This window comes from Biomphalaria glabrata, chromosome 13 (assembly GCF_947242115.1).
Source record: "Biomphalaria glabrata chromosome 13, xgBioGlab47.1, whole genome shotgun sequence".
Classification (NCBI taxonomy): domain Eukaryota; kingdom Metazoa; phylum Mollusca; class Gastropoda; family Planorbidae; genus Biomphalaria; species Biomphalaria glabrata.
The window spans coordinates 26,938,606-26,962,835 of NC_074723.1; the positions used below are offsets into that span (position 1 = coordinate 26,938,606).

The 24,230-nt window shown below is 36.0% G+C and overlaps 1 protein-coding gene across 8 annotated transcripts in view; it reads left to right on the top strand.

The window, feature by feature from the left end:
• LOC106066399 (receptor-transporting protein 4-like) overlaps positions 1-15,596 on the top strand; it is a 111,955-nt gene extending 96,359 nt beyond the window's left edge. For all 8 annotated transcript variants that reach the window (XM_056009111.1, XM_056009112.1, XM_056009118.1 and 5 more), the window contains 3 exons: positions 3,857-4,001; positions 10,407-10,577; positions 11,267-15,596. In XM_056009111.1, the coding sequence (XP_055865086.1) occupies positions 3,857-4,001; positions 10,407-10,577; positions 11,267-11,431 (481 nt within the window). In that variant the 3' untranslated portion in view covers positions 11,432-15,596. The remainder of the gene's footprint in view (positions 1-3,856; positions 4,002-10,406; positions 10,578-11,266) is intronic.
• Positions 15,597-24,230: the final 8,634 nt, after the last annotated feature.

Genomic DNA, 24,230 nt, shown 5'->3' on the forward strand with positions numbered 1-24,230 from the left:
TATCTGGCAACTCGGCTCGTTCTTTGCACATATCTGACAACTCGGCTCGTTCTTTGCACATATCTGGCAACTCGGCTCGTTCTTTGCACATATCTGGCAACTCGGCTCGTTCTTTGCACATATCTGACAACTCGGCTCGTTCTTTGCACATATCTGGCAACTCGGCTCGTTCTTTGCACATATCTGGCAACTCGGCTCGTTCTTTGCACATATCTGGCAACTCGGCTCGTTCTTTGCACATATCTGACAACTCGGCTCGTTCTTTGCACATATCTGGCAACTCGGCTCGTTCTTTGCACATATCTGGCAACTCGGCTCGTTCTTTGCACATATCTGGCAACTCGGCTCGTTCTTTGCACATATCTGACAACTCGGCTCGATCCTTGCACATTAGGCCAATACAGACGGATTGAAGGATAAGTTTAAAAATGGTTAAAACAACAACAGATTAATATTCTTGAAACTTTGAAGCACGTCATTATATAGTGCAATGGAAAAATAACAGAACGAATACAAACTGAAATGTCGTGCATATAATAATAATATTAATAATCTTTATGTTCCGTCAGGGAATATGTCTTACAATTTGTGCATTACACCAAACAAAAAACATTATTACTATAGAAAACCAAAATATACATTCACACCAGACGCACTCATAATTTACTTGTAAAATGTTTATATCAGTTCAATTTAATTTAATGATTTGATTGCCAGGGGGAGACAAAAGTGTTTTTGTGTCTGTCTTTGCTATCGGTGTCTTGTACCTCTTTTTGATGATAAAATCACAAAATCCTGACCCAAAGGATAATTTTTTTTTATTTCTAATATCTAAGCTTTCTTATAAATGTTTTTCTCAAACAGCTGCCTCAATGAGGTTTGTTTTTTCGAGCGTTTTCTCTATGTTCAACTCTGAATGTAGATCTCTATGTTCAACTCTGAATGTAGATCTCTATGTTCAACTCTCAATGTAGATCTGTATGTTCAACTCTGAATGTAGATCTCTATGTTCAACTCTCAATGTAGATCTCTATGTTCAACTCTCAATGTAGATCTCTATGTTCAACTCTCAATGTAGATCTCTATGTTCAACTCTCAATGTAGATCTCTATGTTCAACTCTCAATGTAGATCTCTATGTTCAACTCTCAATGTAGATCTCTATGTTCAACTCTCAATGTAGATCTCTATGTTCAACTCTCAATGTAGATCTCTATGTTCAACTCTCAATGTAGATCTCTATGTTCAACTCTCAATGTAGATCTTTATGTTCAACTCTCAATGTAGATCTCTATGTTCAACTCTCAATGTAGATCTCTATGTTCAACTCTCAATGTAGATCTCTATGTTCAACTCTCAATGTAGATCTCTATGTTCAACTCTCAATGTAGATCTCTATGTTCAACTCTCAATGTAGATCTCTATGTTCAACTCTCAATGTAGATCTCTATGTTCAACTTTCAATGTATATCTCTATGTTCAACTCTCAATGTGGATCGCTATGTTCAACTCTCAATGTAGATCTCTATGTTCAACTCTCAATGTATATCTCTATGTTCAACTCTTAATGTATATGTCTATATTAAGAAATTGTTTGAAATGTAATTTGCTTTTCACAAGAATCTTCCTAAAATAAAGAGGGAGGGGAATTGGGTGCTTTAACTGGTGTTATATTGTAGTTTCAACTGGTGTTGTATAGTAGTTTCAACTGGTGTTGTATAGTAGTTTCAACTGGTGTTGTATAGTAGTTTCAACTGGTGTTGTATAGTAGTTTCAACTGGTGTTGTATAGTAGTTTCAACTGGTGTTGTATAGTAGTTTCAACTGGTGTTGTATAGTAGTTTCAACTGGTGTTGTATAGTAGTTTCAACTGGTGTTGTATAGTAGTTTCAACTGGTGTTGTATAGTAGTTTCAACTGGTGTTGTATAGTAGTTTCAACTGGTGTTGTATAGTAGTTTCAACTGGTGTTGTATAGTAGTTTCAACTGGTGTTGTATAGTAGTTTCAACTGGTGTTGTATAGTAGTTTCAACTGGTGTTGTATAGTAGTTTCAACTGGTGTCGTATAGTAGTTTCAACTGGTGTTGTATAGTAGTTTCAACTGGTGTTGTATAGTAGTTTCAACTGGTGTCGTATAGTAGTTTCAACTGGTGTTGTATAGTAGTTTCAACTGGTGTTGTATAGTAGTTTCAACTGGTGTTGTATAGTAGTTTCAACTGGTGTTGTATAGTAGTTTCAACTGGTGTTGTATAGTAGTTTCAACTGGTGTCGTATAGTAGTTTCAACTGGTGTCATATGGTTGTTTTAACTGATGTCATGGTAGTTTTGACTGATGTCATATGGTAGTTTTGACTAATCGACTATCCAGATTTTTAAAATAATCTCTTTGATCGCTATGGAATTGAGGATCAGAGGGTTCGTGGTCAGTGCTGTGCCATAGTTCATTCTATTTAATTCCCCATGTTCACTCATTAAAATGTGCCCCCTTAGTGCCGCCTTCTTGTAGGCATCATTCTTTGTTTCACCTTCACATTTGTAGTGTTTTGACTAAGGGGATATCGTCGTTTTTTGACTGGGATCTGATGTTTTATTTTCAGTGGGATCAGGGAGTCGAGTAATAGCGTTCATTAATGCCATAAGTTGGTAAATCAGCGGTTCTCAACCTTTTAAGCTCGGTGACCCCATTTTTACGATTCTTCACTATGCGGCGACCCCCAACAGTAAAATTATATTTGTTCGTAAGCCTAAGTATCTTAAAAATAAGTCATTTTATTTTGTCAAAGCAGAAGTAACTTTTCAAAGGATCGGATTTTATTTTGGTGACAAATCAAGACATATTGCATCTGATCCTGTTGTGACTTTTTTCCAAAGATTCTTCTCATTCTTGAGGCTGTACTCTCGTGCCTTATAGATGTCGATAAATCATATAGTGAATTCCGATGACTTTTGATGGTTCATTTCGTAACAAAGTTTGAAATCAAGACTAACATATTAGCATCATCTGTGCAGACACCATTTTTGTTTCCCAAAAGATTTGAAACTTGTCCAAAAAGGCCGTAGTAGTCGTTTCAAGAGTTTCAAACAGAGAACCTACTCGTCCATTGCATACATTTGGTGATAGAGCTTTGTTACAAATGAGGCGATAGGTTGTTTTTTTCGATTCATACATCAAGTCAAACTTGAACTATTGAACTAGAAACATACTGCAAAAAAATTGCCACATATTTTTTTCTAAACATTCTTTTTAACATTCGAGGTCCGTTTCTTATGGGCTGGCTGCTACATAATGAAAACATTACCTTCAGTAACATGGCATACTATTAATTATAATCGACGCATTTTAATTGAGCCACTCCGTGCGATAAATCTTTACCATAGAAATAATATGTATGATTCCACAATGGCAAGACGTGGCGCTGTTTAATAATTGACATTACTCCAAGTAAATTGAAATCGTTGAGTTCAACTCATATTCAGTTGTCTACAACATCTGCCTCCAATAGCAATTGTGATAAAATATAGTTACTATAACTACAGTAAACATTTGTATAAAGCCAAGACAAAAAACATTATTTCCGATGGTCTTAGGCGATCCCTGACAAATCGTCTCGCGACCCCCAGGTTGAGAAGCCCTGTGGTAGACCATAGAATACGTCAGCTGAGTGGACAACTCTATAAACTTTACGACTTCATCATGCATGTCGTTTTCCTAAATGTCTCTTTCAAAGTAAATGTTAGATGTCATTATAAAACGAATCAATTCATTAAATAGTTTTGTCTTCTGAAATTGTTCAAGTTTGTAGTGCATGTAGTGTGAAGACTTAGACATTGATCTCTCCACTCTTGTTTCTCTCTAAAGGATGGAGTTGGTCTGGCATGGAGAATTTGATCGTCTCTTTGCTCAGTACTTCCCTCACACCTGGTACCTAGTGCCAACCTTCTTCCCACCAAGCGAGCGATGGAGAGTATTTAAAGACAGCGCCAAAGTCAGATTCTCTTGTCAAGTAAGTGACTCTTACTTCATCTAGCTTTCCTTATTGACTCTTACTTCATCTAGCTTCCCTTAGTGACTCTTACTTCATCTAGCTTTCCTTATTGACTCTTACTTCATCTAGCTTCCCTTAGTGACTCTTACTTCATCTAGCTTTCCTTAGTGACTCTTACTTCATCTAGCTTCCCTTATTGACTCTTACTTCATCTAGCTTTCCTTAGTGACTCTTACTTCATCTAGCTGCCCTTATTGACTCTTACTTCATCTAGCTTTCCTTATTGACTCTTACTTCATCTAGCTTTCCTTAGTGACTCTTACTTCATCTAGCTGCCCTTATTGACTCTTACTTCATCTAGCTTTCCTTAGTGACTCTTACTTCATCTAGCTTCCCTTAGTGACTCTTACTTCACCTAGCTTCCCTTAGTGACTCTTACTTCATCTAGCTTTCCTTAGTGACTCTTACTTCATTTAGCTTTCCTTAGTGACTCTTACTTCATCTAGCTTCCCTTAGTGACTCTTACCTTATCTAGCTTCCCTTAGTGACTCTTACTTCATCTAGCTTCCCTTATTGACTCTTACTTCATCTAGCTTTCCTTAGTGACTCTTACTTCATCTAGCTTCCCTTAGTGACTCTTACTTCATCTAGCTTTCCTTAGTGACTCTTACTTCATCTAGCTTCCCTTAGTGACTCTTACTTCATCTAGCTTTCCTTAGTGACTCTTACTTCATCTAGCTTCCCTTAGTGACTCTTACTTCATCTAGCTTCCCTTAGTGACACTTACTTCATCTAGCTTTCCTTAGTGACTCTTACTTCATCTAGCTTTCCTTAGTGATTCTTACTTCATCTAGCTTCCCTTAGTGACTCTTACTTCATCTAGCTTCCCTTATTGACTCTTACTTCATCTAGCTTTCCTTATTGACTCTTACTTCATCTAGCTTTCCTTATTGACTCTTACTTCATCTAGCTTCCCTTAGTGACTCTTACTTCATCTAGCTTTCCTTAGTGACTCTTACTTCATCTAGCTTCCCTTAGTGACTCTTACTTCATCTAGCTTCCCTTAGTGACTCTTACTTCATCTAGCTTTCCTTAGTGACTCTTACTTCATCTAGCTTCCCTTAGTGACTCTTACTTCATCTAGCTTTCCTTAGTGACTCTTACTTCATCTAGCTTTCCTTATTGACTCTTACTTCATCTAGCTTCCCTTAGTGACTCTTACTTCATCTAGCTTTCCTTAGTGACTCTTACTTCATCTAGCTTCCTTTAGTGACTCTTACTTCATCTAGCTTCCCTTAGTGACTCTTACTTCATCTAGCTTTCCTTAGTGACTCTTACTTCATCTAGCTGCCCTTATTGACTCTTACTTCATCTAGCTTTCCTTATTGACTCTTACTTCATCTAGCTTCCCTTATTGACTCTTACTTCATCTAGCTTCCCTTAGTGTGACTCTTACTTCATCTAGCTTCCCTTATTGACTCTTACTTCATCTAGCTTCCCTTAGTGTGACTCTTACTTCATCTAGCTTCCCTTAGTGACTCTTACTTCATCTAGCTTCCCTTAGTGACTCTTACCTCATCTAGCTTCCCTTAGTGACTCTTACTTCATCTAGCTTCCCTTATTGACTCTTACTTCATCTAGCTTCCCTTATTGACTCTTACTTCATTTAGCTTCCCTTATTGACTCTTACTTCATCTAGCTTCACTTATTGACTCTTACTTCATCTAACTTCCCTTAGTGACTCTTACTTCATTTAACTTCCCTTATTGACTCTTACTTCATCTAGCTTTCCTTAGTAAAGCTTACTTCATCTAGCTTTCCTTAGTGACTCTTACTTCATCTAGCTTCCCTTAGTGACTCTTACTTCATCTAGCTGCTCTTAGTGACTCTTACTTCATCTAGCTTTCCTTAGTGACTCTTACTTCATCTAGTTTTCCTTAGTGACTCTTACTTCATCTAGCTGCCCTTATTGACTCTTACTTCATCTAGCTTTCCTTATTGACTCTTACTTCATCTAGCTGCCCTTATTGACTCTTACTTCATCTAGCTTTCCTTATTGACTCTTACTTCATCTAGCTTTCCTTAGTGACTCTTACTTCATCTAGCTTTCCTTAGTGACTCTTACTTCATCTAGCTTTCCTTATTGACTCTTACTTCATCTAGCTTCCCTTAGTGACTCTTACTTCATCTAGCTTTCCTTAGTGACTCTTACTTCATCTAGCTTCCCTTAGTGACTCTTACTTCATCTAGCTTCCCTTAGTGACTCTTACTTCATCTAGCTTTCCTTAGTGACTCTTACTTCATCTAGCTTCCCTTAGTGACTCTTACTTCATCTAGCTTCCCTTAGTGACTCTTACTTCATCTAGCTTTCCTTAGTGACTCTTACTTCATCTAGCTGCCCTTATTGACTCTTACTTCATCTAGCTTTCCTTATTGACTCTTACTTCATCTAGCTTTCCTTAGTGACTCTTACTTCATCTAGCTGCCCTTATTGACTCTTACTTCATCTAGCTTTCCTTAGTGACTCTTACTTCATCTAGCTTTCCTTATTGACTCTTACTTCATCTAGCTGCCCTTAGTGACTCTTACTTAATCTAGATTCCCTTAGTGACTCTTACTTCACCTAGCTTCCCTTAGTGACTCTTACTTCACCTAGCTTCCCTTAGTGACTCTTACTTCATCTAGCTTTCCTTAGTGACTCTTACTTCATCTAGCTTTCCTTATTGACTCTTACTTCATCTAGCTTTCCTTAGTGACTCTTACTTCATCTAGCTTTCCTTATTGACTCTTACTTCATCTAGCTTCCCTTAGTGACTCTTACTTCATCTAGCTTCCCTTAGTGACTCTTACTTCATCTAGCTTTCCTTAGTGACTCTTACTTCATCTAGCTGCCCTTAGTGACTCTTACTTCACCTAGCTTCCCTTAGTGACTCTTACTTCATCTAGCTTTCCTTAGTGACTCTTACTTCATCTAGCTTTCCTTAGTGACTCTTACTTCATCTAGCTTTCCTTAGTAAAGCTTACTTCATCTAGCTTTCCTTAGTGACTCTTACTTCATCTAGCTTCCCTTAGTGACTCTTACTTCATCTAGCTGCTCTTAGTGACTCTTACTTCATCTAGCTTTCCTTAGTGACTCTTACTTCATCTAGTTTTCCTTAGTGACTCTTACTTCATCTAGCTTCCCTTAGTGACTCTTACTTCATCTAGCTTCCCTTATTCACTCTTACTTCATCTAGCTTTCCTTATTGACTCTTTATTCATCTAGCTTTCCTTAGTGAAACTTACTTCATTTAGCTTTCCTTAGTGAAACTTACTTCATCTAGCTTTCCTTAGTGAAACTTACTTCATCTAGCTTTCCTTAGTGACTCTTACTTCATCTAGCTTTCCTTATTGACTCTTTTTTCATCTAGCTTCCCTTATTGACTCTTACTTCATCTAGCTTCCCTTAGTGACTCTTACTTCATCTAGCTTTCCTTATTGACTCTTACTTCATCTAGCTTCCCTTAGTGAAACTTACTTCATTTAGCTTTCCTTAGTGAAACTTACTTCATCTAGCTTTCCTTAGTGAAACTTACTTCATCTAGCTTTCCTTAGTGACTCTTACTTTATCTAACTTCCCTTAGTGACTCTTACTTCATCTAGCTTCCCTTAGTGACTCTTACTTCATCTAGCTTCCCTTAGTGACTCTTACTTCATCTAGCTTTCCTTATTGACTCTTTTTTCATCTAGCTTCCCTTAGTGAAACTTACTTCATTTAGCTTTCCTTAGTGAAACTTACTTCATCTAGCTTTCCTTAGTGACTCTTACTTTATCTAGCTTCCCTTAGTGACTCTTACTTCATCTAGCTTTCCTTAGTGACTTTTACTTCATCTAGCTTTCCTTAGTGACTCTTACTTCATCTAGCTTTCCTTAGTGACTCTTACTTCATCTAGCTTTCCTTAGTGACTCTTACTTCATCTAGCTTCCCTTATTGACACTTACTTCATCTAGCTTCCCTTAGTGACACTTACTTCATCTAGCTGCCCTTAGTGACTCTTCCTTCATCTACCTTCCCTTAGTGACTCTTACTTCATCTAGCTTCCCTTAGTGACTCTTACTTCATCTAGCTTTCCTTAGTGACTCTTACTTCATCTAGCTTCCCTTAGTGACTCTTACTTCACCTAGCTTCCCTTAGTGACTCTTACTTCATCTAGCTTTCCTTAGTGACTCTTACTTCATCTAGCTTCCCTTAGTGACTCTTACTTCATCTAGCTTTCCTTAGTGACTCTTACTTCATCTAGCTTCCCTTAGTGACTCTTACTTCATCTAGCTTTCCTTAGTGACTCTTACTTCATCTAGCTTCCCTTAGTGACTCTTACTTCATCTAGCTTCCCTTAGTGACACTTACTTCATCTAGCTTTCCTTAGTGACTCTTACTTCATCTAGCTTTCCTTAGTGATTCTTACTTCATCTAGCTTCCCTTAGTGACTCTTACTTCATCTAGCTTCCCTTAGTGACACTTACTTCATCTAGCTTTCCTTAGTGACTCTTACTTCATCTAGCTTCCCTTAGTGACTCTTACTTCATCTAGCTTCCCTTAGTGACTCTTACTTCATCTAGCTTTCCTTTGTGACTCTTACTTGTCCTAATTCATCTACATATAGCTATAAGAATCAAATGTGATCAATGCACTGACATCTATAACAGACTTGAAACTTTAAAAGTTGCTGTGAGTCTCTAAAAGGTTGAAGACAGTGAAAGTACCGCTAGCAAGGGCAAAAACAGATGTATATTAGAAAGTAGACCAGAAAGTAATCAAAAAATTATATTAGAATATAGACCAAAAATATTTTTAAAAAATATATATGTTAGAAATTAGACCAGAAAGTAAAAAAAAAAAACGTGTTAGAAAGTAGACCAAAAAGAAATAGATAACTCTTTCATAACTTCTCTCTTCATTAACATTTTACGGTATTACGTCTTTACTCTCAACCTTACCATGACCCACAAGGGAGTTCACTTATATCAAGGGATTTTATTTATATCAAGGGGGTTAACTTGTATCAAGAGAGTTCACTAATACCAATGGAGTTTACACAGATCTAATTATATTATACCAAGACGCGGCGACCAGGCCAAATGCTGGCCTTCACGTGTGGCTCAGATATTGAGTTCGGCGGAGTTGTTCTTACTAACAGGAGAAGGGGCGAAGGCGAGTAACTGGCGCCTTAAACAGTAAGCTTCGGGCAGGAGGGACTCGTTAGCCATGGCTGGCTACCCACCTAGGGGAAGGAAAATTCTGAATTCAAACCTCTGTTGCCTTGCAGCTATACCCAATCATGGTAAAGGCTTTGGGAGTCAACCCTGAGGAAAAATTAAGAGCTGGCGACCCTAAGGCAGTTTGCAGCACCCAGTGCTACACCCTGGCAGAACCTGCGACGCCGCTGACTCAAAACTGTATCGGCACTGCCGTTCCTTTGGATACATCAGCTGCGTGGAGAGGGGAGACTGTGTGACATCGTTCCAACCACAGCTAATGTCCAGGCACTTCCCTTATTTCCATGAGATGATCCATAGTCGCTTCGCGACTGAAGGAAGCCATAGAGAGATAGACGCGGCCATCTTTTAAAACAACACAAAATGTGAAAGACTTTAAAAAGCTGACACCACGTTTTGTTTTATAAGTAGTTCTAAGAAGTAAAGGTTTTTTTTTACGTAAACTACGTAACCTTTGTAACATATATTACTAAAAATCATTTTAATGTTTAGTCCGATTCATTGTAAATAAGAGCACAATTGTCTTATGATTATTTTGCAACTTTAGATCCAGAATCTAGATTTATAAAGATCTGGGGAATCAGTCTATTGAAATGCCGTATAGGCCTACAATCTAAAATCATAAGATGATTAAAATCGAAAGGCTTGAATTATTTAGATCTAAAATTCTCTAAATATTATCTCAATGGAAACTAAATGATAATGATAATGGCTCTATATCATAGATTTGTGTGAATAAATGGTTCTGTGATTGATAACCCATTCTATTTAAAATCCTCATAATGGGATTGCGTTATTTCCAAACTTTGAAAACTAAAGATCATTCTTTTTTAGGACAGAAAAGAGCGACTTTCCAGTATTCAGGGCGACATCCCTTACAGCTTGAAATAGAGTTACGTACTTAACGATCGGATACGGCTTGGTCTTTGTTTTCCAGTCTAGTTATAACATCTATAGGTCTGTGGGGGGGGGGGGTATTTATATTAAGGGAGTTCACTTATATCAGGGGAGTTTACTTGTAGTAGGTACAGCTTAGAGCTTCATTGGAGAGACTTATTACTTTCACAGTTCCTCTTTTAGCTGAGGCGACATCTCTGTAGTGTATTACATGCATCGCACTTCTTTTAACTCTGGTGAGTGACTATTGAATGTTTTGTTCTTTTGAAGGAATGTGGACATGGTTGGACCTCCATGAAAGGCCGAGTCATTTTTTGGTTCCATCTGAACTACACCACCAACTCTGGCTATGTGATGTTCAAACTGTACGGCCAGCAGTGTCAAAAGTGTAAAAATGGAAGCTATGAGCACGCAATGTGGTACCCTGAAGAAGTTGTCAAAGTGAGTCGAAACACAGTCATACCGAAACACGGTCATTACAAAACAGTCATTACAAACACAGTCATTAGGAAACACAGTCATTAGGAAACACAGTCATTATGAAACACAGTCATTATGAAACACAGTCATTACGAAACACAGTGATAGTCATAATGAAACACAGTCATTACAAAACGCAGTCATTACAAAACAGTCATTATTTAATCTTTGTTTTAATGGGGAATGCATAAAGCTACGGGAGGAAGTCGACTTGAGACGTGCGGACTGGTCGGTGTAGGGTTAAGAAGCTGGGCTTGGTCTGGGAAGATGGGTCGGGTCTGGCCTTTGGGGAGCTGGGCTTGCATGTGGAGAAGGCAGACTGGTGAGTGCTGGATGTGGAGAAGGCAGACTGGTGAGTGCTGGATTCGTGATAGTATAGGAAGGATTGTGGGAAAAGCCTGTAAGTGTTTGGAATGTACAAGTTTGGGAGTCGAGAGTGAGAAGAATGATATTTCATATTATTTTATTTTGTATGTTGTGTGAAAAATCCTAAAGATGTTTAGTTAGGGACACATTGTCTTCAATAATTTAATTTAGAGATAGGGCAATAAGAGGACTGAGTATGTGGTAGACTCTTACTGAATCTTACAGTCAAGTAGAGAAAGTGATGTATGTCATCAATCAAACTTTTTCAACTTTCAACTCTGCAGGTGATTGGAAATGTCTATAACCGTGTTGGACAGATATTTTATGGATTTGTTCGACCTCCTCTCCGTATAGATAGACGCCAGGGCAAGCCCAGGAACCAGCATAATGCAGAACTTTGTCAGGCCTGTAAGGAAGGCCTGTGTAAAGAGGAATGGTCTTTTTCATGAGCCAAGTGTCCAGTCATTGGGCCAAATGTCCAAGGAAGGGAGAGCTTCCTATGTTCAGTTGCTTGATGATTGCATACATTCATTTCATTTGTTGCATGAAAGCCTAAAACAAAAAATGGCTTATTGTTTAAACATTTAATGAATTCTGATCCTAAGTTTATATTTTAGTCATGTAAACTTCAACCCATTGAATAACTATTATATTTGTGTATAGTTTATTATAAAATAAATGGTGACTTGACAATCATTACTAAATTACTATTTTTGTAAGAAAATGATCTGCCTTGAGAGTATCTCCCATGAAATGGAGATGTTCAGTTTGTCTATTAACGTATCAGTATTTATGATGGCTTGTGAGGAGAGCTTGGAATGTTTCCATCTGCCTGGTTACATTCCTATCTGTTTACTATCTGATGGCTTTCAACCTCACCACAACTTGCCCTGTTGATTGAAGTAGTATTAGTCATTGAATTACATACTATATACTAATTTGCCTTTAACTTTGTTATTATGCGTGTATTTATGAACATGATCAGGCTGTCTCCAAATATCCAGACTAATCCAACAGCTTTCCAGTGTTATATACACTCTCTATACTGCTCTAGTTTCATCTTATCTTTTTGTTTTAGTACCTTAATAATTTTTTTAGTGTGTTTTAAAATCAAAATCTATATACCCATTCTAGTTTATTTTATACTTTTAGAGCTGTAAAAATATTAAACATTTACAGTAGTTCTCTGAAATAGTCACTAATGATTAAATCAGAAGATTATTTTATTTAGAGAAAAAATAAAGTTAATCAAATGTTGTTGTTTTTTTTTTTGTTTGCTTGTAAATAAATCCAATCTTTTTTTTCTCGCTTCAATGATTGCTGCTGTTACATTTCAATAAGTGTTGCTCATTTTTTTTTTCCTTTACAACCAAAATTGTATTTATTGTGTTTTTGTCTTTTCAAGACAATGTTTTGGTTTTCCTTTTTTTAAGTTCTAAGGGGCATAATTGTAGGTGCACAGTTCTTTCTTACCAGTTTTATTGTAAATAGTCAAATTAATATATAAATATAAATATATACATATATTTAAATAGAACATCAATTTATTTTTTAAAACTTTTATGTGCCTTTCATCTTGATGTTATTTTCATATCTACAAATATGTATGTGAAAATACTTTCCAATCCTTTTATCATGTATTTAAACCATTTGTCCCTTCCCTAATATATTCAATGTTTAATCAAAATGGCTACCACCCTGTGCCTTCTAAAACTGCACCAGACATCTCCGAGATGATATAATGAATTGTTACTTATAACTATTAGAAAACTTTTTAAAAAATTTTAAATCGTTTTTTTTTATTCAACTACTACAAAGAGAAATAAATTAAATAAAATCAGATTTTATTTTATTTAAATTACCAATGCAATAAAATCATAGTTATTTCTATAGAACTACCTACAAATCTGGCATTATTTTTAATATTGATGTCCAGAGAAAATGAAAGAACTTGAAATGTACAAGTCAGTAGGTTACATTATGTCAGTAGTATTGCCATAAAATAGAGTAGTTTCATTCCAATTGTTTCCAATGTCTACTACCAAAGGGACCACACTGTGTGTTCACTTCAAGTGTTCTCAGCTTCTAAGTGTTCAGCTGAACACAAAACACTGTTGAGATTATTCAAACTTGAATGTTCATTTCAACACTTAGAGACCTTCTAATGATTGTTTTATGTGTCAGGCTGGAATGCTCATCAAAATATACCGTGATACTGTAAGTTAAACAATGGTTGCTATAGAAACCTATTTATAACTATAACCATATTCATTATTAATCTACATTTTGTTAAATATATTTATTGTATGTATGTAAATCTTCTATGTTTGGTGTTTGAATGGACTATAATGAAAAATTTGAAGGGAAAAAAAAATCCCACTATCTATAGCTGGTTCATTTTGTAGCCGGCCACAACTGAATTTAATTGTTCTTCCTTTATATGGGACAGTTTTTGGTGATGAAAATTTTTTCTTTAAGTGTGTTATATTTAGCTTATACTTTGTTTTTTTTCAATACATTGATTTTAAGAAGTCTAGGAATGTAAAGACATGAGAAATTAGTCCTATAAATGTAAAGACATGAAAAATGTGTCCTCTAAATTATCACTAACATGCAAAAAACAAATTTTAGTGTCAAAGTCTCCAAGCTACTAAGCTAATGGAAAAAAAGATCAGCATGAGGTTAAAAAAAAATCTAAAATTTAAATTTAAACATAAAAAGGTTTTTTTTTATGCTTTTTAAAAATGTTAACATTATAACTAAGTAAATAAATATTTACTATCTGTGTTGTGAGAAGCCATTACTTGCTTAATTTTAATTAAAGCTTTAAAAAATAATTAACATTTTAACATAATGTTTGTGTCCTAAACCTTTAATGTCTCTGTAGCCACTCCTCCTCTTTTCCTACAGTTGTTCTCTAAATCTCCCAAAATGATGGCTTTTGATGAAGTACACACATTTATAGTCTATCTCATAATGTATTCAATTGTATATAGCAATATTTGATCTTGATTATAAGATTTGACTAGAACAAGCTTTTACACTATAAACCTTCAGCTCTAAATGTTGGTGGCCTTATTGTTTTAGAGCTACTACTTTAATAGTGCCTTCAGTTTCAATTAATTTCATTTTTTCACTTGAAAATTATTTTTTTTATTTATTGAAATTATTGAATGTTTAAAACCTACAAATTATGACTCTAAAAATAATGTTTTCATAGAAATGGTATGTTTCTAATTCACTAATGGCTTAGTCAAAGGATACATGAACATGCTTGTACACAATGAAAGCATTCCTTGTCTAATTCTAACACAGCCTGTTCATTAACAAAACTGTTGACTAGTGCACAATAGTGTTTAGAACAGTTTTCAACAGTTCATTTAACAAAGTCTATTTTTAGTCAGGTGAAACAAAAAAAGAATGTGCTAATGAGAAATAGTTTACATTCCAACACTTCAGTCATTCAGTCTTGAGTTAGATATTGAGTTGTCTTACTTGGAAGTGTCCTAAACTAAACTAGACATTCTCTTGGTGGAATCCATTTTTTAAAAATCTTGCAATCATAGAATTCTTGTGAACTATTGAAGGCTCTGATAGTCTGACCACCACAAAAATAAAAAGATTACAAAGTGATGATAAAAATGAAATTAAAAAAAAAATTGTTTTTCCTGAATGTTTCCCCGATCTTCTCTTTGAGTCATTCTTCTTTCTATCCAATATTTTCTCATCCAAGATAAGTCTGAACTCTACCATCAACTAGCAGCTATTGTTGCTTGATAAACTGTGTCACAAACTTTTATCTACTTTTGAGTAAATCAAGTTTTTTTCATGTAATACTGCATTTTATTTTGTTTCATTTCTGTCAAACTTTTTTTATTTCCATTTTTTTTAATAGTGTTTTTCTTTTGCTTTTTCTTGTTGTTTTTTTTCTGCACTTAATTTTGTTTTCCACTGTTTTTGTCTTTTGTATTCAATTTTTTTCTTGCTGTTTTTCTAAGTTTTTGGTGGCAGTTTTTTTTTTTTTGTACTCTATGTCCTGAACATTAGCTGCAATTTATTTATTTTCTTTTTTGTTCTAGTTGAGTTAAAATCTAACAAAGTTGAACAATGAGTGTAAACCTAATGAAGGCATCTCATGTTTGTTGATAACTGGAACAATGAGTGTAAACCTAATGAAGGCATCTCATGTTTGTTGATAACTGGAACAATGAGTGTAAACCTAATGAAGACATCTCATGTTTGTTGATAACTGGAACAATGAGTGTAAACCTAATGAAGACATCTCATGTTTGTTGATGACTGGAACAATGAGTGTAAACCTAATGAAGACATCTCATGTTTGTTGATGACTGTTAAAGACTAAAACTAAAAGACTCTGGAATGTTGTGAAGTAACTGGTAAAAAGAAAGGACTGGAGAGAATGGGATGTTATTTGTAGTTTTTGGTTTGTTTTAATGGTCAAGAGATTTGTGAAAATTTGTAGTTTTTCAATTTAGGTTAAGCCTGTCTAAGACCTATACAATAGATTCAGTTTCCATCCTTATGATTATCTAATGATTGACAGTGTCTCACAATGTATTAAATCATTAAAATTACTTTTTCAATGTAATCAAATCCTGTTTGTTTGACTTCAGTTTTCTACCCTCTAAAACTTGTGTTTTGTTTTGGCTCAATAATTTTAAAACATTCCAAACAAATATTTGCCTGCTAGAACAAAAGTACAGCCTGTGGTAAAGACTAAAACTTCAAGTGGTCATGCACTGAATATTTAGACACATCAGAGAAAATAACTGTGAAATGTGAAGTTGAGTCAAACTTTGGTTTGCAAGTTGACACACACCATGGGCGTAGCCAGGGGGGGGTTTGGGGGGGTTCAAACCCCCCCCCCCCGAAATGAAACACCCCCCCCACCCCCCCGCAGGATGGGGGAACGGAATTAAGTGACTGATTTTTTATTCATTTTGTTTATTTTAGGTGAGATTTTAATACTAAATCATCACTTACCACAGCACAGCCGAGGGGGTTTTGAGTTAAAAACCCTCTACCAGGCGGTTTTGAGTTTAAAACCCCCTACAAGGGGGTTTTGAGATTTAAAAAACCCTATCAGGGGGTTTTGAGATACAAATCCCTCTACCAGGGAGTTTTGAGTTAAAAAACCCCTACCAGGGGGTTTTGAGATTTAATAAACCTCTATCAGGGGGTTTTGAGATACAAATCCCTCTACCAGGGGGTTTTGAATTTAAAACCCCCTACATGGGTTTTGAGTTTTAAACCCCCTACCAGAGGTTTTGCAGTTAAATCCCCTTCTTCTATAAAACAAAACAAAAAAATGCAAACAACAATCCCCAAATTCCATCAGCACAGTTAAAGAAGATTTTATTTTAAACCCCCCTCCAAAATTTACAATAAACCACCTCTCCAATATAAAAAAAGCAAATTACACACTCAAAATTCTATGAGCGTAGCCAAAGGGGTTTTGAGTTTAAAACCCCCTGCCAGCGGGGTTTGAAGCTGAAAACTACCTCTTCAATATTAAAAAAAAAGCAAATTACGCACTCAAAATGCTATGAGGGGGGTTTTGAGTTTAAATCCCCCTCCTCCAGATGGCTTTTTCTTTAAAGTTTAAAGCCCCTCCAGATAGTTTTGAGTTTAAAATTCCCCTACAGAGAGTTTAGAGTTGAAAACCTCTCTCTTCAATATTATTTTAAAGCAAACTACAGTCACCAAATTCTATGATGGGGTTTTGAATTTAAAAAAAAAAAAAAAAAAACTCCAGAGATTTTTTAGTTTAAAACCCCTCAACAGATGATTTTGACGAAAAAACTTTCCTTTTCGATATAAAATCTAAAGCAAAATACATGTAATTCCTAGAGCGTAGTCAAGAAAGGTTACAAATCTCTACCAGTGGCTTGGGCTCCATTAATAAAGTGTGAATTGTCCTGCCAAAATTGAAAAACACTAAATGTGGCTCAACAAAGATGGCTAAGACAGATTTTAGGAGTCAGTTATAGAGATCGGGTTTAAATCAAAGAAATCATATGCCGAACTGTGAGTCGAACCCTTAGTAAGGTTGTGACAGAGCGTCGCATGAGGTTTAGCGGGACATGTTCTCCGAAAAAATGAATTACGCAAAATAAGAGTTGCGGAAACAGCTTGTCGGAAAATGCGCCGAGCGGCGCGAGAGGGTCTAAATCAGTAAGAATAGCACATTAGGTTTTTGAAATAAAACTTTTTAATAGCAAGATAATGCACTGTAGATACCTCAGAATATGCATTTTGTTGGCTTTCAATACCAGAAATAGTGCTCGGTGGCGGGGCTTCGCCCCGCGCTGGAGGAGCGCCACGAGCTCCCCCAGACGCCCTTACTAGCAAGGACGGGGAGTCTACAAGTTTTCCACTAATTCCAGGAAGAATCTATTCTAGGGTATAATAAACGAAAGGGTCAGAATGTAATAAAGATTAATTATGTACGCACACACACACTCTCATATATATATATATATATATATATATATATATATAATTGTTTTCCGCGCAGAGCGTGGGAGGGGGGAAGGGTAAATCCCCCCCAAACCCCCCCGAAAAAAAATGTCATGGGCGTAGCCAGGGGGGGGGTTCTTGGGGTTCAACCCCCCCCCCGAAATGAAATTCCCCCCCCCCCTCCCCCAAGGGTTAGGGGAGTCGGAATTTAGTGACTAATTTTTTGTTTTGATTTTGTTTATTTTAGGTGAGATTTTAATACTAAACCATCACTTGCCCCAGCACAACCAGGGGGGTTCGAGTTTAAACCCCTACCAGAGCGGTTCGAGTTTAAAAACCCCTTCTAGGGGTTTTGAGTTTAAAACCCCCCTACCAGGGATTTTGAGTTTTAAACCCCCTACCTGGGGTTTTTGCAGTTAACTCCCCCTCTTCTATAAAACAAAACAAAAAAAAATGCAAACGAAAATCCCCTAATTCCAAGAGCACAGTTAGGGAAGATTTTGATTTTAAAACCCCGTCTAAAATTTAAGATAAACCCCCTCTTCAATATAAAAAAAAAAGCTAATTACGCACTCAAAATGTTATGAGCGTAGCTAAATGGGTTTTGACTCAGTTTTGAGTTTAAACCCCACTTCAGCGGGTTTTGAAGGTAAAAAATACCTCTTTAATAATAATAAAAAAAAAGCAAATTATACACTAAAAATGTTATGAGTGTAGTCTATGGGGTTTTGAGTTTAAACTCCCCTCCAGTGGAGTTTGAAGCTAAAAAGTACCTTTTCAATATAAATAAAAGAAAATTACTCACTCTAAAATCTATGAGCGTAGTCAAAGGGGTTTTGAGTTTAAACCCCAATTCAGAGGGGTTTGGTGCTAAAAATACATCTTCAATATAAAAAAAAAGCAAATTCCACATTATTTGAGCGTAGCCAAGCCAATCGGGGGTTTTGAGTTTCTTCTACAGATGGCTTTTTTTTTTAAGTTTAAAACCCCTCCAGATGGTTTTGAGTCTAAGATCCCCCTACAGAGCATTTTGAGGTAGAAAACCCCCAACAGAAGATTTTGACGATAAAACTTCTCTTTTCGATATAAAATCTAAAGCAAACTACAGTCACTTAATTCCAAGAGCGTAATCAAGAGAGGTTACACATTTTTACCAGTGGCAGGGCTCCATTAATAAACTGCAGTGAATAGTCATCTACCGAAATCGAAAAACACTAAATGTAGCTCAACAAAAAAGGCTAAGACAGATTTTAGGAGTCAGTTATAGAGATCGGATCTAAATCAAGGAAATCCTATGCCGAACTGGGAGTCGACCCCTTAGTAAGATTGTGAGAGAGCGACGCATGAGGTTTGCGGGACACGTTCTCTGACAAAATGAATTACGCATAATAAGAGTTGCGATGATATCCTAGTACAACTTGACGCCACTCATTCATGGAGGTCCTCATGGTAGGTGGGAAGAGGCTTCAGACATTACCAGTGACAGATTTTTATGGAAACTGCTTGAAGTCAAATGCTCCGAACGGCGTGGGAGGGTCTAAGTCAGTAAAATAGCACATTAGGTTTTTGAAATAGGCCTAAAACTTTTTAATAGCAGGAAAATGGACTGTAGATACCTCAGAATATGCATTTTGTTGGCTTTCAATACCAGAAATATTGCTTGGCGGCGGGGCTTCGTCCCGCGCTGGGGAGCTCCTGGCGCTTCCCCAGACCCCCATGGTAGTAATGGCTGGGAGTCCACAATTTTATGGAAACAGCTTGATGGCACATGCGCCGAACGACGAGGGAGGGTCTAAGTCACTAATAATAGCACATTAGGTTTTTGAAATAGAACTTTTTAATAGCAGGAAAATGCACTGTACATACCTCAGAATATGCATTTTGTTGGTTTTCAATATCAGAAATAGTGCTTGGCGGCGAGGCTTCGCCCCGCGCTGGGGGAGCTCATAGCGCATAAATACATATTTTTTTTCGCGGGGGGGGGGGGAGAAAAAAATTCACCCCCCCAAACCCCCCCCCCCCGAAAAAAATCCTGGCTACGCCCATGCTTCTAATTGTTTAGAAATGAGTGTAAAAATGTAGGCTTCGATATCTTTAGCCTGAATTTAAGAAGCTACAAACTTAAAACATCTGATATATTGCCTCTTCCATAAAACTTTGTATTTAAAAAAAATAAATTTATCCAATGCTCGAGATCCTGCTTGTATACTTAGGCCCTATATAAATCGATCCGGTATTAATGTATTTAGTAGCAATAACCGCGCAAAAAAAAAAAATGAAATGAAAGAAGGGTACCGGCACCTTTTTTCAATGTCGGGAAAAATTATTACTTTTTTGTATTTCAACGTAAATTGTTAATTTATTAGTAGTTGAAAGTTAGGCAATCTATCACTGAGTACCGGCACCTATTTTATTTTTTACAAAAAAAAAGCACTTTATATACTTTCAGCCGACATGCCGTATTATTAAAAACACCTCTATGTGAACTTCTCAATCATCTAGAGTCTTAGACAGTCATTATTTTAGACTAGATTTAAGTAGAGTCTAGACCTAGATCTAGTAGGCCTATTACTATAGCAAAATTAAAATAATCAGTCATTAGACATCATTCGCAATTTTATTATTAGGTCTAGGCATTGAAAAGTAAATCTATTAAACTATAATAGATCTAAGTCTAAGTAGGCCTACTAACTAAGTCATTATAAGTAGAAGTATTATAATGAATATTGTATAGATCTAGAATTCTAGATTGACTAGATTATAGATAGGTCTATAGGTAGATCCATGGGCGTAGCCAGGATTTTTTTTCGGGGGGGGGGATTTAAGGGGGATTTTTTCTCCCCCCCCCCGCCCCCACCTCGCAAAAAACAAATATTTGTATATGTGTGTGTGTGTACATAATCTTTATTACATTCTGATCCTTTATTCTTTCGGAATAGGTTCTTCCTGGAGTTAGTGGGAAAATTGTTGACTCACCGCCATTGCTAGCAAGGGCGTCTGGGGGAGCGCTAAGAGCTCACCAAGTGCGGTGCGGAGCCCCGCCGCCAAGCACTATTTCTGGTATTGAATGCCAACAAAATGCATATTCTGAGGTACCTACAGAGGATTTTCCTGCTATTAAAAAGTATTTTTTCAAAAATTAATGTGCTATTCTTACTGACTTAGACCCTCCCGCGCCATTCGTCAAGCTGTTTTCACAAAAATCTGTCACTGGTAATGTCTGAAGCCTCTTCCCACCTGCTCCGAGGACCTCCATGAATGTGTGGCGCCAAGTTGTACTAGGATGTCATCGCAACTCTTATTATGCGTAATTCATTTTGTTGGAGAAGATGTCCCGCTAACGTCATGCGACGCTCTGTCACAATCTTTCTAAGGGGTCAACTCCCAGTTCGGCATAGGATTTCCTTGATTTAGACCCGATCTCAATAACTGACTCCGAAAACCTTAGCCATCTTTGTTGAGCCACATTTAGTGTTTTTCAATTTCGGCAGATGAACTTCACTTTATTAATGGAGCCCCGCCACTGGTAGAAATGTGTAACCTCTCTTGAATACGCTCTTGGAATTAGGTGACTGTAGTTTGCTTTAGATTTTATATCGAAAAGGGAAGTTTTATCGTCAAAATCATCTGTTGGGGGTTTTAAACTAAAAAATCTCAGGACTTGTTTTATTTTTTTTTTTTTAAATTCAAAACCCCATTTAGCTACGATCATAGAATTTGTTAACTGTAGTTTGCTTTACAATAATATTGAAGATAGAGGTATTCCACCTCAAAACGCTCTGTAGGGGGATTTTAAACTCAAAACCATCTGGAGGAAAGGAGTTTAAACTCAAAACCCCCAATAGGCTTGGCTACGCTCAAATAATTTTAGTGTGTAATTTGCTTTTTTTATATTGAAGAGGTATTTTTTTAGCATCAAACCCTTCTGAAGGGGGATTTAAACTCAAAACCCCTTTTGGCAACGCTCATAGCATTTTGAGTGCATAATTTGCTTTCTTTTTTCTACATTGAAGATGTATTTTTTAGCTTCAAACCCTGCTAGCGGGGGGTTTAAACACAAAACCCCTTTGGTTACGCTCATAGATTTTAGAGTGTGTAATTTGCTTTTTTTTTATTGAAGATGTATTTTTTAGCTTAAAACTCCACTGGAGGGGAGTTTAAACTTAAAACTGAGTCAAAACCCATTTAGCTACGCTCATAACATTTTGAGTGCATAATTTGCTTTTTTTTTCATATTGAAGAGGGGGTTTATCGTAAATTTTGGACGGGGTTTTAAAATTAAATCTTCCTTAACTGTGCTCTTGGAATTTGGGGATTGTCGATTGCATTTTTTTTGTTTTGTTTTATAGAAGAGGGGGATTTAACTGCAAAAACCCCTAGTAGGGGGTTTCAAACTCAAAACCATCTGGTAGGGGTTTTAAACTCAAAACCCCTTTAGATACTCTGGGGCAAGTGATGGTTTAGTACTAAAATCTCACCTAAAATAAACAAAATCAAAGCAAAAAATCAGTCACTAAAGTCAGTCTCCCCCACCTCCTGTTAGGGGGTTTTAAACTCAAAACCCCCTTGGCTGCGCTTGGGCAATTGATGGTTTAGTATTAAAATATCACCTAAAATAAACAAAATCAAAGCAAAAAATCAGTCACTAAAGTCCGTCCCCCCCCCCCCCCGTGGGGGATTTCATTTCGGTGGGGCTTGAACCCTAAAAACCCTCCCCTGGCTACGCCCATGGATAGATCTCTAGTCTAGTAGATTAAGTATAGCGTATAGTAAATGTATTACAGTACTATTAGATCTATGTCCTATGTCTATATCTAATAATCTAATAATTAATAAACTTTAGTCTTTAGTAACATCTAGACTTTATTCTAATAAAAACTGACTATATGCATAGCATAGGCTAGACTCGGCAATCTAATCTCAAGATAGAATCTATACTATTACTAGATCTATTCGATTTTTATATATAGATCTAGACTAGAATCAGATTATAGATTTAAATATACTAATGGATAGATGATATGCGGTGTTAGTAATAGCGTTGCACAAGAAACGAACCTGGGTTTTTCTAAACTCTAATACTAGGTATAAAGTAGTAAAACAGCACCTACCTAAATAAATCGTAACTAGAAATCAAAAACCTATATTTATTGTAGTATATATAGGTCTGTGGTTGTATTTTATATAGCCTTCGTAATTTCCTTTATAGAGAAATGACTTTTGTAATTTCTTTTACTGAAAAATTAGGCTATTCGAGTCTGACATAGAGTAGTTTATGCTATTCGGACACCTATAGGCCCAAATTTGAAAGTTTGACTTTGACATTGCATTATTTTACAATGGTTCGACATAGAAAAGAAAATGACGTATCAAAATCTTCTTTAGTTAAAGGAGAATAGGGATGACTACTTATATTTGTACCCCTAACCTATATTTGCTATTATATTTAAGGTCAAAGAGGCCATATGTTTTCATTTAATTCGGACAAATTTGACCCACATTATTTGATTCCGGACACCATTATTTATTTCGGACAGTCTCTATATTTAGGCCTCAATAAACTCAGATTTTAAATCTTTACTAACATTAACTAAATTTTAAGATCCCCAGGCATAACCCCTCACATTAAATCATTAAGATGTTTTGGAATTATGCATAAATACGAACACAAAAGTAAAAATATGAACACACTTATTCTACCAAAATTAGGTCACTGGGATAGTGACTTCTACACCGACTTTTAGACTTATTTTATGTTTGAATTGTTTGCATGATTAGATGTGTGTTGAATGTTTGTGTTTTTTGTTTATTAATTTAATAAATTTCTAATACAGATGTCAGATGATCTTTTGTAGTATAGTACATGTTAGGATAGCCATTCTTGCCTAACTGAATCCTCTATATTCTCTCTATAAAACTCTAGATCTATCTAGTAGGTCTAGATCTAAGCATTTAACTTCATTCAATGTACCAAGCTCACTCCAAACATTTGCCCATTTATTCTCTATTAAAAAAACAACAACAAACGAACAAATATAATATAAGATCATTTTTTATTGATGTCCAAAACTGGCTGTCCGAAATAAATTTTGGTAAGAAAATCGTAGTTTAATTCGGACACCCTATTAATTTTTTATTTGTATGGAATCAGACAACTTGGCTTATAAATCAAATAAATCAGCTTCAAAAAACAAAATAAATATTGCCTGACTCATTAGTATAGACTTAGCCAATCAAAAAATATAGTCTTAACCCTAGAAAGAAGTAAAGTCATCCGGGTAGCATAGGAAAAAACAACAACCTGACTTAGAAATTTGAAATTCGTTTTTCGTACATAAAAAGACAGCTAAATGGAAGGAAATTGGGTCAGAATCATTGGAAAATGGACAAGCACATTATACAGCGCGCTAGTTTTATAATAAATATTAAAATAATTATTTAACGACCACAAAAACAGCGAATGTCCGAATTCATGTAATGTCCGAAATAAATAAACTACTATATATATTTTTTTTATGTTCAGCAACAAAGCTCATTACATTGAGAACTGACAGAACACAAAAGCAACTATTTGGATTGATAGTCTTTACCCGATCGTTCATTGTTGTAATTACAAAAATATTCCCAAAATGACTTCGGGTATATATTCTTCCTTAACAAATTATTCATCCGAGCGAGGCTCGGTCACCTGATATTATATATATATATATATATATGAATATACCATGACCCATTGTTTAAAATATAAATTAAATCTCCTTTCATTAA